Source organism: Meleagris gallopavo, chromosome 2, assembly GCF_000146605.3.
Source record: "Meleagris gallopavo isolate NT-WF06-2002-E0010 breed Aviagen turkey brand Nicholas breeding stock chromosome 2, Turkey_5.1, whole genome shotgun sequence".
Taxonomy (NCBI): domain Eukaryota; kingdom Metazoa; phylum Chordata; class Aves; order Galliformes; family Phasianidae; genus Meleagris; species Meleagris gallopavo.
This window is the reverse complement of record NC_015012.2, coordinates 60980476-60997968: the sequence shown is the minus strand read 5'-3', so window position 1 is coordinate 60997968 and position 17493 is coordinate 60980476. Positions and strand designations below refer to the sequence as shown.

Sequence of the window (17493 nt, the reverse complement as noted above, 5' to 3'; positions counted from 1 at the left end):
CCTGTTTTCACTTATCTATAACAATTAACCAGTATATGCTTATTCTTTGTTAAAAATGCACATGAGAATGAAGAAGCTGAATGAGAAGATTATTTGATGTTTAGTAAGCCTATATTCCGGAAACATTTATTAAAATTTGTCAATTCTGTTTCCTGGGGACTATCACATTGAAATAGTTTGTTAATTAACACAAAATTGACTACTTGTTTAGAAAACATAACTCAGTGAAACATTAAAGAACAGCTGCATGCTAAAGGCCTTCTGTTTGCTTGCTTTGTTAAAATCAGTAAGTCATACTCACTTGCTCCACTGATGGTATCTGGTCTGGTTTTCATGATTTTGCAGAATTGCCTTCTGCAAATTTCGGCCCACTCGGATTGTCCATCTGGATTTTGTAAAATCGATATCAGCTTGTCAAGAACTTTATCTAGAAGAAATAAAACTAGTGTTATTCTGTAATGACAACCCTGGCTTTTTTTCTCCTTTTTTAAAAACTTAGCTACTATTGTTATTAGATACAGAGCACCTCAGAGACAAAGTAGATCCATATCAAATATCAGAAAAGTCAAATATAGCTATTGCCTTTTTTTTTTGACAGAAGTCACGTTACAAAGAAAAGACTAAGAATCCTTTATCGTACGACAAATTGGAGGAGCAGCTAGACTCTGAAGCTAACCACATTCTGTTTTACACAGAACAGAATAACTGATTTAGCTACTGCTGCGTTTTGAACATTTAAGTTGTTCCTGTGGTACATGCTGTAATTGCGCTAAATTTATTACATCTTTGTTCAAAAATTAGAAGAAGTGGAATTTATTTTAAAGAGATAAAATTGGTATTTCCATGTAATTTCATCTCTGATATCGAAAATTTCATCACAGAATCTAAAATAATAAAGATATGCAAAGAATATTCACCAAACATCACTGGATTAAAAATAAAAGTGAGGTGGTAGCATTATTTTATTGAATGCTAAATGAAGCATTCCAGGTAGAAAGCAACAGTGTTCCACAGAAAATTTCTTCTTTTTCCAGTCAGCAGCTTTTTTTCAGATACTTATATTGTGGATAGATACAAAGGTATATACATGTATGCCTTCAGATTGTGAGGCACACCTATCAAGTAAATTTTGTGAAAATGCACTGGATCCCAAATGGTATGAAAATTCTTATAATAGCTGTGCTAATAATCCCCAATGCTTCCCAACTTCAGCAGAAGGAGTCAAAACTGGGGAAAAAGACTTCTCTGAACATTTATGTTTGGTGTCACTAAAAAATGACCCAAAACTACCTTGCAAATTTGATATTAATATTTAGAAAAAATGTAGGATTTCACACTCAGTTCTCTGAAGAAATGCACCCAACATGTTCCATAGCCACAGCCACAGGTTCTTCACTGGTGCTGTCAAGATGCAAGAATAATTCGGGCATTTTCTAACTCCAGAGTGCTTTACCTGAGCACTGTATTAAAGTACAGTGTTTTGGTACATACAAGTCATAAAAATAGCAGATAACATTTTTTATTACATTCTTTATAAAACAAATCTGTGCTACAGTTTGTAGAAAAATCTTTATGAAAGAATCCTCTTTATTACAAAGAATTTCAAAGGTTGCTCCTCACTGTCACTCTTATCTTGTTATTAAAGCCATATTCTCGTTTTCTTTACAATACAGAAACACATATTCCAAGTTAATATTGCCTCTGATGCAATGACAAAAGGACAGAAAGCATGCACTCTTTTCTCTTGGCTAAAAGTTTTTTTTTTTTCCTCTAATTTCAACCAAGTTAGAGGAAATTACATATACTCTATCATTTTTCTAGAATCAAACATCATGGGTCTAGGCAGTAAGTTTCACAACTAACCAAGTCCAAACAGAAGTATGAAAACAGAACAAACACAGTGACACTGTAACAGACATAGAAATGCTAGGCTGGCTTTTAACAAAATGATGTCTGTACTTAAAAGTCTGAATATATATCTTTTTAAATCAAATATCTTCTGCACCTAAAATTTCTATTTTGGAATTCAGACGGAACACCGAATATTAGGAAAACTATGGACACATGATGAAGCAGCACACTGAACAGTGCATACAAAGTAGTGATTAAAATAATGCATTCATATGCTTTGACTAATAGTTTGTTTCTTTCCAAATCCAAGATTTGTTTAAAAATGTAAATATTATAGGAAGGACTGATTCATCTACTCATTCTTTCATTTCTTCTTTCCTCTGAAGGCAGAGCAAATTTCAAGTTAAGTAATTTATAAGGGTAATTATATGGAAGAGAAAAGAGATCAAACTCAGATTTCTAGCATGAAATACTGGCCATAAAAAAATGGAAGCAATCAATAAGAGCATCTCTCCTCAATCTACTTGGTTCCCAGAGTAATTGACCGTGTTATGTATTCTCTTGTCAACTTGAGAACAAAAAAAAGTTTTTATCCTGTAATAAGATAAATGCATAGAACTCATTCCAACTGTGAGCAATCCCTTTTCTGTGGGATCATGCAATTCCTATCACTTTGAAAAGATCACAGTCTGGGCTATTCTTTGCTCTGCTTCTATGTCTTGGAAAAAATAGAACTAAACTCCACCAACCACTGTAGAATTGAATTCTGTCTTAAAAGGTGACTTCTTATTAAAGACTCAAAAAGTGTTTGAGCAAATCTATTGCTCTTTACAAATCCTTTCATTACTTTCATATGTGCATAGCGTTTCAGTATTCAGTTTTCAAACACAACTTAATTGTTTCTACAATAAAAATACTATTTTCAAATGATCTTATTATTTTAAGCTGATTAAAGTATTTTCAAAAGATTTACTATAACGCATATAGTTTAAGCTGGTCTAAAGCCCTTAATGATATATAATCAGTAAATTGTTTTCCTCTTACTAAATTTATTAAAACAACATATACTATTTCAAAAAAGCTGATTATAGCAACTTAATTATTAGCATTAATAACTCTTCCAAATTAATTAACATGAAATTTCTTTTTTCATCCTCAACTAAATTCTCAGTTAATATCTTTCCAAATAACATTCACTGATGCTTCGAACAGTTTATGTGAATATGAAAAATTAGTGCAAAGAAGGACTGGCTCCTAGAGTATTATCATAGGATTTTAGTTATTTTTTTTCTTTTTCTGCCGTTTCTGTAACAGGTTAAGGTTGAAGAAAATCTCAGAACTGCAGAAAACACTCTTTTACAAGTTACACAAGTTTTCACTTCCTGAAGGACTGTAGTAATTCAGTTTGTCAGCTGAGGATCAGAAACTACAAGTTGAGACTTAAGCAATCAAGTCATTGAACAGACCAAAATGAAATTTTGATTCCACTAATGGAAATAAAACTACACAAAAATGCCACAATAATTTCAAGAAAGTAGGCTTTCAAGACCATGACATAACCATCTCTGCTGCTTCCTCCTGGCTTCTTGATTTGACCCATATTTTTCTTTGCAGTTGGTCTCTATATAATGAGTAAGACCTTCCTTTTCAGATGACAGTGGGCTATTAAATTGATTGACAATAACAAGAAATCATTGGAAGAAGCTTATGCAATTTAATTCGTATCCTGAAGTTCTGAGTTTTTCTTTCCATGCAGCTGGTTATATTTTCCCATTTCTTTGTGCTAGCACTGGTAGCTTTGTGTAGCCTTGTCAAAAAAATAATCTTATTTACCAGTTCATGAAGCTATTGAACCTACACTATCACTGCACATGAAATCTGAACCACCACACTATAACTTTCTGTAAGATCATACTGATTTTGTTCCCGAAAAGAAGTGGCTTATTAATTCTTGACATTATTCTTCAGCTAGCTTATGTGCCTAAAGCAGGCAAGGAAAATTCGTAAGTGCTTTAGAAAACCTAAGAAATGCCACAACCCCTTTTTTATTTAATTGTGGACATGACAAAACTGTTTTTCTGTGACAAAGTATCTCAGACCTGTAAATTCATGTGTACCTCATTCAAAATCTGATGTCAGAGATAATGAATAACCTGACTGCATTATATTGCCCTGTTACATGAAAACAAATCCTTATAGGAATACGCATTTCAGAGAAGCCCATACACATTTCAGATAGGTCTGTAAACCTATTGTCCTTCATCTTTCAGTAACTCAGTGTGAAAGAGAGTGAAAAAAATGAAGCTTGTAAGAAGGACAAGCCACAAAAGTGCAGGCGATAAAGATGCTTGTATTAACTTACAAAGGATAACAGGCAAGCTATTAAAGCTGGTGTTTGACAGAGGACAGTGCAGGGAAAGCAAGAGATTAAAAAGTCTGCTGAAAACAAATCTGATTAAAAAACAGAAACACTGCAGCATGTTTCCACTCAAGCCAGAGTACAAAGCAATGGCAGAATTCAGAAAACAATAGCTGAGATAGAATAACAAAAGGCTTTAGGAATATGATTACAGAAGATCTTTGGTAGCAATTCTGGACTGTAGCTTAGGAAGAGAGAAGATAATGAATCATGGAAAATACTAAGCAGAGTGTGTCATTGCAGGAAAATTACAGATGCTATTCTCCAGTCACTCTTATCACCAACTGTCTCAAGTGCAGAACTAGGAGAGAAGATAAACAGATCTGTGCTAACAAAGTGTGACTTTTATAGTATAATACAGTTCTAAAACGTTTAACTTTTAATAACCTACAGCAGTTAATATTACAAGTAAAAAATCCATTATTTTTAATAGTTGTATTCTGAATAACAAATAACTACACTACTCTACTACTTATGTGAAGTCAGGAGTTGGACTCCGTGATCCTTGTGGGTCCCTTCCAAATCGGAATTTTCTGTGATTCTATGATTTCAGTATATATTCACACGTCACACCTCAAAGGCACAACTTGTAGCTCTGCTCTAGAATCTCTCCAATGTATCTGTTTTCCAAAGACTGCAGTACCCACAACTCACTAGCTTAAACTGACAGTTATCTTCTGTCTTGCATTACTGAAGATAAAGAACTTTCCTTTGTTTTATAACAATATGGTTTTTTCTCTTGTCAGAAGTGATTTAAAGTCATCTACTCTTTAGAAAATTTGTCAACTCTTTTATTTTTCCAGATATTTATAAATACATGTTTAGACTACTGTTAATGTAGAATTTCTGTCTCTTCTGAAAATCAACATCTGCTAAGGAAATTTAAAAATAAGTTCTAATAATTACATTTCAAGGATATAATGAACGTGAACAAATATAAAAAAAGATTTATTTACTGTAACTCATTCAGCATGTTCTTCTGCATTGTCTATGCAAATTAAAATTTTTAAATGGATTCTCTGTATGAATTAAACTGCTTTGCCTAGCTAGTTCTTCAAAGGATTCTTCAGTCTGCCCACATTGTAAATTGATGTTCAATGTGGAAATCGACTATCCTAAACGCTGTCTATTTCACACACCACCAAGTTTTGTAAACACAGGGATCTGAATCAAGGAAACAGTGTACAAAAAAATTGTAGCTTAACCATAATGTCTTGCTTCAGTTACTAGCGAAATGATATAAATATATCTCATGAGTCACCCACCTGACTTGAGCCAAAAGGTTAATCTTGAGGTTTGCATAGGAATTAGATTTCTAAACAGAGCTTTGCAGATTGACAGTTGCACAAAGATAGACAAGCAAAGCCAAACTGAGTTGTTTAGCTACAAATGCAGCCAAAAATAAAAAATCCTTAGGTATTCATGAGATTATAACCTAAGGAAACAAAAAAAAAGAAAAAGAAAAAAAAAACAAAAACATATGCCTGTTCAACATCTCCAGTATTTGCATGCTTTGTATGTACCTTGTCTGAAATCAGCTTTCTTAGGAACTTCTGCAAGATAGCACTTTGGCAAAGGGAATGATGAAAACATTGGCCACGGATATGGATCACTGCCCTAGAAAGAGGACAAAAAAGTAAATTAAGACAGGAGATGAATTAATAGCATTTTCTCAATTACTACACATGTCAGGTTCCCAGAACTACTGATTATGCAACAAAATTATGCTTGATACTACAGTGCAAAATAAAATACTTCATAACTAAAAGTTAAAGGACACAAAATCCACAAAGCATTTGAGCTATAACTTGTTCTGGTGCATATCACTGACAGTTTTGATGCTATGATGCTTTTTTTCAACCAACAGGGAAATAGCCATTCTCAAAAAAGCACTGTATTTCAATTTTATACATGATCTACTGGCTTTCCTGTGCTGACAGTAATTTGCTTTTTGTCTTTGAGAGCGACAGCCAGTTAGCAGCAGAACATTTAAAGGAAGTGCTTAACAAACACTGCACTGTTAGAACATCAATGAAAGCTCAAAGTATTAGACACTACAGATGAAAAACCAAGAATAGAAAAAACATCACATAAAAGGATTGTAAAAAAAGAAGAGGCAAAGAAGAAAATACAGGAATATAAAAGTGAGAAATAGACAAATTGCATTCAATTTTATAATGAGAAAAGAAACACTAAAATAAAACAACACAAAAATTTCATCTGAATGTGGCAAGTCCCAAACACATGCAAACTAAACACCTAGACAGTAAAAGGAACATATTTATTTTTCCACGACAATGGTAGACATTTATAAAACTAAAGGCAGACTGCTATTTTTTAATAATAAATAATTTGCACATGCTGATATCAAAAAGTTTTCAATCAATGAGAGTTAGAGAAATAAAAATTGTTAAAACTATTATAACCTTATCTAGCGTTCTCAAAGGCAAAATTCTTTCCTGTGGTCCTCCAATAAGATTTATTCTGACAAGAACATGGTTTCTCTCAACTGATAGACTATCGACGATAAAATCTCTGGAAAACAAAACAACACACAAAACTAACTGAAATAGAATTAGAACCAATTTATCAGTGACACGTCTTGGCAATTAGGAGACAAAAAAAGAGCAGAAAACTTCACAAATTTTATTACATCCATATGCTCAGTAACTAGGGCAGAAAGAGTTAATAGAGTGTCAAGATTTGTTTGTTATTTGGACATCCAGTAAATTTCTGCCTTAACAAATAAGTAGTTACTCAGAATTTAGGAACACACAGCTCAATGTCTGAAGTTACTGTGCAGCCCAGGATGCTAAAATTTTTAAAAGGAATAAAACTCAGTTTTTATACACCAAGTTTCTTAGAATACGGTATGAGCTATTGATCAAAGAAATAATAGGTTTCTTCTTCAAATAGTAATAATGGCATTTATCTGTCGAGATTTAGCCCACACCGTTTGATCCAAGCTCTGTACTGGCCCCATATGGCAAATGGTAAGAGTTTAGTTCTTAATGTTCAAATGCTATCAGAAAGGACAAAGTGTCAGGGACTAAATGACTATCAGCTTCGGACCATCAAATAAGCTTTCATTTCTTAAAGGTGCATTGTGCATTATTATTTACATGACAGCAACAGAAAGCCACTGCAGTTGGAGAGATGACTAAGTTATAAATACAAAAAAATCAAAGTACTGGAGCCTTTAGTACATCACAGAATCACAGAATGGCCAGGATTGGAAGGGACCTCAAGAATCATGAATCTCCTACCCCCCTGCCACATGCACAGCCACCAACCTCCACATTCAATACGACACCAGGCTGCCCAGGGCCCCATCCAATCTGGCCTTGAACACCTCCAGGGACGGGGCATCCACAATCTCTCTGGGCAGCCTGTTCCAGCACCTCACCACTCTCTCTGTAAAGAACTTCCCCCTGACATCCAACCTAAATCTTCCCTCCCTCAACTTAAAACCATTTTCCCCTGTCCTACAGTTATCAACCCTTTCAAAGAGTTGATTCCCCCCCTGTTTGTAGGCTCTTTTTAGGTACTGAAAGGCTGCAATGAGCCCAGCTCCCTCAGCCTGTCTTCATAGGAGAGGTGCTCTAGTCCCCTGATCATCTTCGTGGTCCTCCTCTGGACCCTCTCCAACAGTTCTCTGTCTTTCTTGTTCTGGGGGCTCCAGACCTGGACACAGTACTCCAGATGGGGCCTCACAAGAGCAGAGTAGAGGGGGACAAGCACCTCCCTGTCCCTGCTGGCCACCCTTCTTCTGAAGCAGCCCAGCATATCATTTGCTTTCTGAGCCGCAAGGGCACACTGCTGGCTCATGTTAAGCTTTTCATCCATCAAGACCCCCAGGTCTTTCCCTGCAGAGCTGCTCTCAAGGATCACTCCTTCAAGTCTGTATGGCCTATATGGATGCCTGGGATTCCTCTGGCCCAAGTGCAAAACCTTGCACTTTGCTGTGTTGAACCTCATTAGGTTGACCCGGGCCCACCTTAATGCCCCACCTACATGAACACGAATAATATTATATACATAAAAAGAGTAACAAGTAAAAAGAGTAATTATTTAAAAATGTGCATTTACATTCACACACATACACAAAGAAAAAAGATTGATGCAAATAAAATACTTTCAGATTTACAGTTTTGATTTGGAAGTAGGAAACAGAACAAGTCTGCTGCATTTTTTGTTAATTTGAAACTGATGACAAGCGTGCGCACAAGAAAAAACAGATTAGATGACAGCTTCATTGAGAGCATCTGTATATTTAAAGCCACTACATTACTCATATATTCTGAGGAGAAAAGTCTGACAGTTAAAAGTAGCATTTACATTGGTCAATTCTCACCCTGGTCCTTCTGAAGCTTCTGTGACATTTTCTTCCTGAGCAGTGAGTAAAACTTGTGACACTTTATACTGAGTCTCCAAGAGTAAAAGGGTATTAAGCTCACAGCATAGCACATTTAACAGCCTGCAGAAGGACACATCAAAATGATAGTGTATCAGTCAGAATACCAGTAATGCAGAATAAGACAAAGGTGAACACTTTTATGAGATCTCAACATGGGGGAAAAGGAGGGAAGTTTCAGGATCTGAAAAACACTCAGACAGAACTGGGTTAGAAATGCTCTTATATATCCTTTTAAACCACTCAAGTGTCACAACCTTGAGCAAAAAGGGAATAGTTCCTAGAGATTCTTCATTGGTCAGCTCAGTATGATTTTGAATTTATATCACAGAAATGACACAGACTGAATAAAACATTCTATGTGACATGAAGAAATTATTCAATAATAGGCTGGTAAGGTAATTTAAAAATTAGGTTATTCTGGGCAGCGTGAGGATTGGAGAGAGACAAGATAAAAATACATCTTTCCTTCAGAAAATATGCTCATAAGCACTTCTGTATGACCACATTTAACAACAGTTCAAAAACAATAAAATATTTAACATACAACTAAACCAGCAAATCTGCTGTTTTTCATATCTCTGAAAATCTCGAAAGAATGGTTAATAATCACAGTAGCACATTACACACAATTTTTTTTTTAAACTTCAGAGCAAGTTAACAGTAAAACTAATCCATATGAATCTGTCGTAGGTCAATTCAATTCCTTGTCTTTTTCTTTATATTAATCTGTTCACTATTAACACAGAAACAGAATAATTTCATTGAAGGCTTCCTGTTCATGCAAAATGATACAAATATGCATTCTTGCTGCTATTCTTATATACTTTTATTACAACCTTAACAAACATAATAAATTATCATCAGTATTACTGTTTGCCTTTATGTAAGACTTGATATGAACTGTGTCTTGTTTGAAATTTATAGTCTATTAGTCAATGCTTGTTTCTTCCATGAAATTCGCAAAATACTTCTACTGACAATGGCAAAAATTCACAGGCCATTCTATGGATGATTTAAAACCCACAAATTCACAGTTGTGACCAAGGAATAAATAGCCAAGATAATATAAATTTCCTGGATGGAGATCAGTGAAGAGTGGTGCCCCCAGGGGTCAGTGCTAGGAATGATGCTCTTTAACAGCTACATCAATGACATTGACAGTGAGGTCGAGTGCACCCTCAGCAAGTTTGAGGATGATACAAGCTGTGCAATGAGGTAGACAGACCCAAGAGACTAGATGCCATCCAGATGGACCTCGACAGGTTTGAGCACAGGACCCATCAAAATGGACGTGGTGTTACTGGTAGTTGGAAAGCTGGATATGAGCCACCAACGTGCCCTTGCAGCTCAGAAAGCCAACAGCATCCTGGGCTGCATCAAAAGAAGCATGGCCAGCAGGTTGAAGGAAGTGATCCTGCCCCTCTATCGTGTGCTGGTGAGGCCTCAGCTAGAGTACTGTATCTAGATGCCGAGTCCTCAGCACAGGAGAGACACAGACCTGTTGGAGTGCGTTCAGAGGAGGTCCACGAAAATGATCCAAGAAATAAAGCATTTCTCCTACGAGGACAGACTGGAAGAGCAGGAGAAGAGAAGGCTTTGAGGTGACCTGATAGTGGCCTTTCCATATCTAACAGGGAGCTACAGAAAAGAATGGGACAGACTCTTTAGCAGGGTCTGTGATGACAGGACAAAGATAAATTGTTTCAAGCTTAAAAAGGGTAGATTTAGCTTGGATATAAGGAAAAAGGTTTTCTACAGTGAGGGTGGTGAAACACTGGAATGGGTTGCCCAGAGGTGTGGTGGATGCCCCATCTCTGGAGACTTTCAAGGCCAGATTGGACTAGGCTCTGAGCACTCTGATCCAGCTGTGAATGTCCCTGTTCACTGCAGGACAGTTGGACTAGATGACCTTTTAATGGTCCCTTCCAGCTCTAAGGATTGTATGATTCTATAATAGTATATATTTTTTCTTGCTGCTGCTGCTTTTTTTTTTGTTGTTCAGGTTCAAGCCTTTTCAAGTTCTATTTATTTTATGTTAACTATTCCTGACACTGATTCATTTTCAGTACTTCTCTAAATCACATAAGAAGAAATGACACATCCACTGCATGGTTGTTTTTTTTTTCATTACTATATAGAAGAAAAATCCACCAGAAGTGGACCGAAACCATGACCATGAAACTGGACCTTTTCTACCATTAAGTAGGATAATTATTAGTGGTAAAGAACCTGTCTGAGGTTTCCAGCAGCTAAAAGCCACAAGGAGAAGACTGATGGCTAAGGATGCTTAGAACATCTCCAATACACAAGGCAAAGCAGAAAAACAAAGCAAATCATAGGCAAACAGAATTAGGCAGAAGGGTAAGAGGCAAAATATGAAATATCCTAAAATAAACAGCCCTTGCTAGGGCATTCAAATGACATTTTAAAGGCTTAGGCCATCTAACAAGGATACTGGCTAAGAAGGCTGTGATTGTTCAGTCTGAAGAAGAGATGGCTCTGTGGGATCTTATCAACGTTTATAATAGAGCTGACTGGAGAGTACAGAGATGATGGGATGGGGAGAGAAGGAGAAAAATAGAAGTGAGAAAACACACGGGTCAAGATAGGTGGCTTAGTAACTAAAGAAAAGATGGGAAAAAACACAAGTGGTTGAAAGGTAGTCACACAACACTTCCCAGAAGCAGTTCAGTGCTCTGCCATCTTCTAAGCAACAGCTACCTGCAAGACCAAATCCCACCACACCTAAGTTTTCATTGCCAGGTATGCTATTATATGGTATACCCTTTTGGCCAATAAGCGCCAGCTCTTGCATACTTCAGACTACTTGCTGGGAAGTAGGAAAAAGAGAAAGTCCTGCTCCTGAGCAGTGCTTGCACAGTGTCAGCCAAAACACTGGTGTGTTATCAATGTTGTTTTAGCCACAAATAAAAACATACAAACAAACAAAAAGTTACCTTAATCTCAGCCAGACCCAGTGCATAGTTCCAGCAATAAAAAATAAAACAAAATGTTATGCTATAAGCAGAAGTAGTACATCCACCACAGGGAAAAAAGAAATAAGGCACATCTGAAGTAAACTATACTGTTGAGATCTCAATAATTTGTTTGTTCAGACACTGCGCAACTGTTGACCAAACCTGATATGTGTATGCCTATGCCATCCATAATGCATTTTAATGATGTGACCCCCAAATGGAGGGCTAGGCTAGTCTCCAGGAAAGGGTTTTTTCTTGGCCTACAATCATTGACTGCTATAAATACAGGCATGGATGATTCAGCTTAGTGTAAATACAAAGAATGCTTTGTATAGAGCTCAGTTATGGGACAAGTTATGCTCTATGCTTCTCTCTCAGGAATCAATATTAAAAACATGAGAGGAAAAATGAAGATTGGGACCTCATAGGATAATTTCCTTCTTGATAAATGAATATGGATACCACCAGAGAAGCCCGAATCAAAATTTTCATGAAATAATTCCACTGTTGTCATCACAGGGGATAACCTCAAAAAACTTCACATCAAAGCCTACATTATAAATTTGATTTATTCTTTATTATGCTTTGAGTAACTGCCTGAGCTCCAGTGAGAATACTAATCCAAAAAGTAAGTTACAATTACTATCGTGAGTGCCAGATCAGTAGAAAAGGCTATAAAAAGAGAAACTGAAAGGCACCTAGTTAGTTCTGAAGCATAACAGGCACGTGGAAGCTCCAACAATGTAAAGCTTTTCAAACTGCCTTTTCAGATTGAACAAAAGTTGATAATAATGAGAGAACATGCCTCCACACATTATCTTTCTAAGCAACCAAAGGTTATAATTGTCACACTGAAAGCAAAGCCACAACATAATATCATGCAGTGTGCTGGGAGTTAAAGAGTTAATGATGCAGTTCCAGGGATTGTCAATATTTCCAGTTTCTTGGTCTCAAAAGAGAAGAATCAGCTACAACTCCTAGAAAACTTCATTTTTCCATTTCCATTTTCCATTTGGAAGGAAAGACAAAACTGACTGGGAGTCACAAGACTTTCCTCCCTGCTCTGTGGCCATTCCACCTACAGCATTGCCGCAAGGACTTCAGTTTCAGAAACTCTCACTTTCTCATTTCATTTGATTGATTAGTTTCAATTCTAATCATATTGTATTATATTGTGTTATCTCACATTCCACTACTATATTTAGTAAATCAAGTTCCTTAGCTTGTTGTCACCATTATCCTCAGTCCAGCCCCATCTCCCGACCTTTTCCCTTCTCCCTGACTTCCCAGGGGCATGGGTCCACAGGTCCCTTTGCCTCCTTATCAAAGAAGTAGCCCAAACCAGGCTGAACCATGACACAAACCTAACAAATATATTAACGTATAAACTAAAAAAACCAACCAACCAAACAAAAAACCCAAAACATTAATTATATAACAATCACATAATGTGAAAGCAGACAATCCTGTTGCAGCTCCATTTCATTAGTAATGCAGACTCTGTTCTCTTTTAAATTTGGATTATTAAACAGGAGTCACTGATTTGCAGGACATGTGCACTTTCCAGTTATCGCTACTGCAGAAGTCTTGTCCCTTACATCCAGTATGCACACTTAGCAGTAAGATGCTGCTTTCCAAATAATTGTTTACCTTTGGATAAAATAGTTGAAAATGGCTCACTAGTTAATTGTTAATTGAATCAGTTCTCATGTAACAGAGAAAAGGTTGATAGAAAATAACTGGAAGATTATTTAGGCCTTCACACTTACAGAATACGACTCATAGAATTAAAGAAAGAAAGAAATACTTCCAATACACAATTCCTTCTTGCTATTACCATATTCTTGCCTCTCCTCAAGACGAAGAACTCAATGGAAATCCTACCAATATCCCAAAATCTGTTGCAAGAGTCGATGCAGTGTCATTCAAATGTTAGTGATCAAAAGATTTTAGAGAAATTACATAACACTGTTCATGGGCTCTGGCAGTATATTTAAAGGAAAGAAATGTGGAAGACCAGAGTTACAAAAAGGAAGGTGGAAAGCAAACCAAACATGCAACAAGCAAAAGAATGAAATGCTTTCTAAATGGGAAATATAATTTGTTTACAGAAAAGTTATATAAAGAGACTGGTTTAAAATAAAAAGACTTGCTTCAATTTATAATGAATGAGATCTTAAAGAACTACTCAAGAATATTTCAAAAACCTTCTGCTAATCATAATGCTTTTTAATAAATAGAAAAAGGGCCAATCCAAATAGCACAGCAGCCTGAGGAAAAAAAATTATCTTTTATCATTATAAAGCATGATAATTAATACTCCTTTAATTAAAATCACATGCTCTTAATTAAGAATACACACAATGTAAGTACAAGTAAAGTGAACAAATTATTTCATATACCACAGCTACCTCAATATTAAAATGCAATTATATTTTAGAGAGTGAAAAGAATGCACAGGTGCTTACTACATCTATTTCCTAAAAGCCCTATGTTATCTCACGCCTAACAATCATATATTTGTTCATCTCTCAGTTTCGACTAATTTTGAGGCAAAATTCAAGAGACTGATTGATTTTCATGCCAATACAGTATAAGCCATTAAAATTCTCTTTCATAAATCTTTTCCTTTCTTGCTTTGTAGGACAACAGAAAGACAAGGGCTGCACCAAAGCATAATGCCTCCTATTATATGATGTTGGCCACAAACATTAGAGGTGGATGCTGGTGGTATGGCAGAAGAGGCTGAACCTTCATGCCAATAATAGCATTATATTTTGTTGCAGTGTAACAGATGGCAGCAGAGGAGCTGCCTGACAAAATGGCATGTGATGTGGCAGCATTATGAAGCAAATGTGTGTCGCTGAATCCCTCCATCATACCAACTGACACCCCACAATGCTTGCTGAACACTTATGGAGACAAAAGAGTGGATGCTAGCATAGTGAGGTGGTGGGTGGTGCATTTCAGCAGTGGTGACAGAGATAGTGGTTCACTTCCTCTGGTTCACTTCCATTTAGCTAAGAAAACAACTACATATTTTAAATACACAATTATTAAAAAAATAATATTCAATCTCTGAAGTACAGTATACACATGAAAAAAAAAATACAGTTGTAAATTACAAAAGCACTTTTGAACAATAGGGAAGTTTACAGGAGGTTAGAGTACAACCTCTGAGTTCAACAGACTGAAGTTGAGCACTCAGCTCTGGACCACCTACAGTACAACAATACCTGACTACAAAAAGAAAAACCTACATGGATATTTAATACTGCAACAGAGTAAAGAAGGCGGTTTTGGTTGTACAATTAGTATTAAATTTAGTGGAAAATCAGCAAAATCATCCTGTGACAAAACCGTTCAATCTTTCAATGCTGCAGTTATCACAAACATTTAAATATTTTATTTCTACATAGCAGCAAGGAGAAATGTAGTTCTTTTGCTCTAATTAGCTGTTTACATTTTTAGATCTGTTCAACTTCTGATATTCCATTTGACCTAAATGTTGATGAACTTGATACTCTGGATGGGATTTGGTCAAGACCGTAACAACTAAATGAGACAAAATTTACTTTTCAGAACACAAGTCCATACTCAGCAGGGTTCACAGAAAAGTTTATGAAACACAGTTTCAAAAGTAACTGTATGCTTCTCATATTAAAATAAGCTAAGGTTTCCCTGCAAGTCTTAATGCAAACAATATGGTAATCATGGCAAATACCAGATTAATGCAGAATTTGTGTATTATACCAATAGGGAACTTTTAATAACTACATGGTAGCTTAAATTCTGTTTGTGCAGGCAGCTGAATTTTCATAATAAAGGGATTGCATGTGCTAACTCTCTATTATTTGGAGAAAAAATTATATAGTGAGTCCCACATGCTCGTAGAAAGCCATTAGATCATTAGAAACACACATTATGTTTTTCATACATAGGCCTATGTTAGAATTCCTAGACTTGTATCTTCCTTTCTTTTACAGAAAAAACATTAAAGGGCTAAAAAGGGAAGAGGGCTTTTGAACAATAAAAACAAACAAACAAACAACAACAACAAAAAAAACGGAATCTGGCAGTTTGGCTTTCAATATGAACTGAAAAAAGGAATATCTGAGATTCTCTGAATTTTTACTTGTTTTTTCCTTTGCTGGTGTTCAGCAGAAAATGTCATTACCATAGTGACCTCTAAAGCTCAGCTTATCTGTTTAACAATATGGCTTATTTTAAGTGATATCAGATGAATTTGTTATGTTTCTTGTATGTGTCATTATGGATAGTTCTGTTACTTCACATGATAGAAGCCATGTTAAAAACGCTGTGAGCATTAAACACAACTTCACTGCATGATCTATGTATTTGTACCTGTTTCTTATAGCATAGGAGTCAACTGCTTACACATTCAGATTCAATTATTAGTTTTTGCATATAACCAAAAGCTTTCTCAATATCCTGGTACAAAAAAGTGTGTTCTTTGACCTCAGAAGGGTCACAATCTAAATGCAAACTACTACGTTAAACTTTAAAACATTTTGTTTTTCTTCTTCATTTAAATCAATACGAGTTTTGTCAAGATTCTCCTTGATTCTTAGGAATCACGATAATCCTAAATGCTTAATAGCATATTATTTTTCAAGTAACATCTTAGAATTGACTGTTTCTATCTAATTACTGATTTCTCCAAAGCAGCATTTTTAACTCTTAACTTACAGGACAAACACACAAATTCTACCACTATTCATCCCCTCTATACTCATCCTTACCAGGAAGTTACACTATGTTTCTTTATATATAATATAAAATAAACAGTGTTACCATGATATTAAAAAACAGATGTAGCTGCAGAAAGCTAATAATGCAGTACTCAACCAAGTATAACCTATCTAGCTATTCTGCACAAGGAAAGTTATCAACATTTTCCATACTGTAAAGACAGTTTGTATTTCAACTGCATGTTACTTAATTTCAATTAATGTTACTTAACAAGAAAAAGAAAAAAAAAGAATTAAACAATTCATATATTCATCTTTGGAAAAAAGAAAAAAAATAACTCAATAAATGCTGAATCTGTAATTTGTATATTAAAATATTACATAGCATTTTAAATATGTTCTCACTGTCGAACTCATACTTTCTAAGATTAAGTGTTCCGTCAGGTTCTTGAAATGTTTATCATCCAATAGCAATTTTCTCAATCAGTTTTGCTGAAATTGGTGGTATAAAATACTTTGCTTATTTTAATACTTCAGTATGGGGTTTTTTTGTGTTTTTTTTTTTTAAAAGCACAAAGGATGTAACATATTCTTTTCAAACAGCTATACAAAATAACATCCAATTTCTATTATTGCTTATCGTATTACAATATAACCATTTACATGTAGCAAGATAAAAGTCATTGATATTTTCATTTTGTAGAACATTTTTCATTCAATCTTCTTACGTTCGAAAAAAAGAGAGGATACAGGGATGGAATTTCATCTTCATGGATAATAAAGCAAAACAATATTATTTGCTCAGAATCAACACATTCAAGCATGTTATGTACTATTTCATTAATGTAACCAGTGAATAAAAAAAATAAGCATCTTACCGTAGACCAAAGACATGCGATTGTTCATAATTGAATAAGGAATGAATTTTTGCTTCTGAGTTCAAAATTACAATTCTGTCAATGATATTCTGCCAAAGAAAGACAAATTAAAAAAAAAAAAAATCAAAACAAAAAAAACCCAACCTCCATCTTTCATAAGGATAACAGTTCCAGAGGAATGTTTACTATAAAACAAAACATATTTTAACTTGTATCTGCAGTAAGAAGTGCTTTCCCC

General features: G+C 35.3%; 1 protein-coding gene across 2 annotated transcripts in view; it reads right to left on the bottom strand.

The window, feature by feature from the left end:
- TBC1D32 (TBC1 domain family member 32) overlaps positions 1-17493 on the bottom strand; it is an 86541-nt gene that overhangs the window by 29116 nt on the left and 39932 nt on the right. For both annotated transcript variants that reach the window (XM_010707431.3, XM_010707432.3), the window contains exons 23-27: positions 17256-17344; positions 8625-8747; positions 6697-6805; positions 5794-5887; positions 302-427 (exon numbers count right to left, since the gene is read on the bottom strand). In XM_010707431.3, the coding sequence (XP_010705733.1) occupies positions 302-427; positions 5794-5887; positions 6697-6805; positions 8625-8747; positions 17256-17344 (541 nt within the window). The remainder of the gene's footprint in view (positions 1-301; positions 428-5793; positions 5888-6696; positions 6806-8624; positions 8748-17255; positions 17345-17493) is intronic.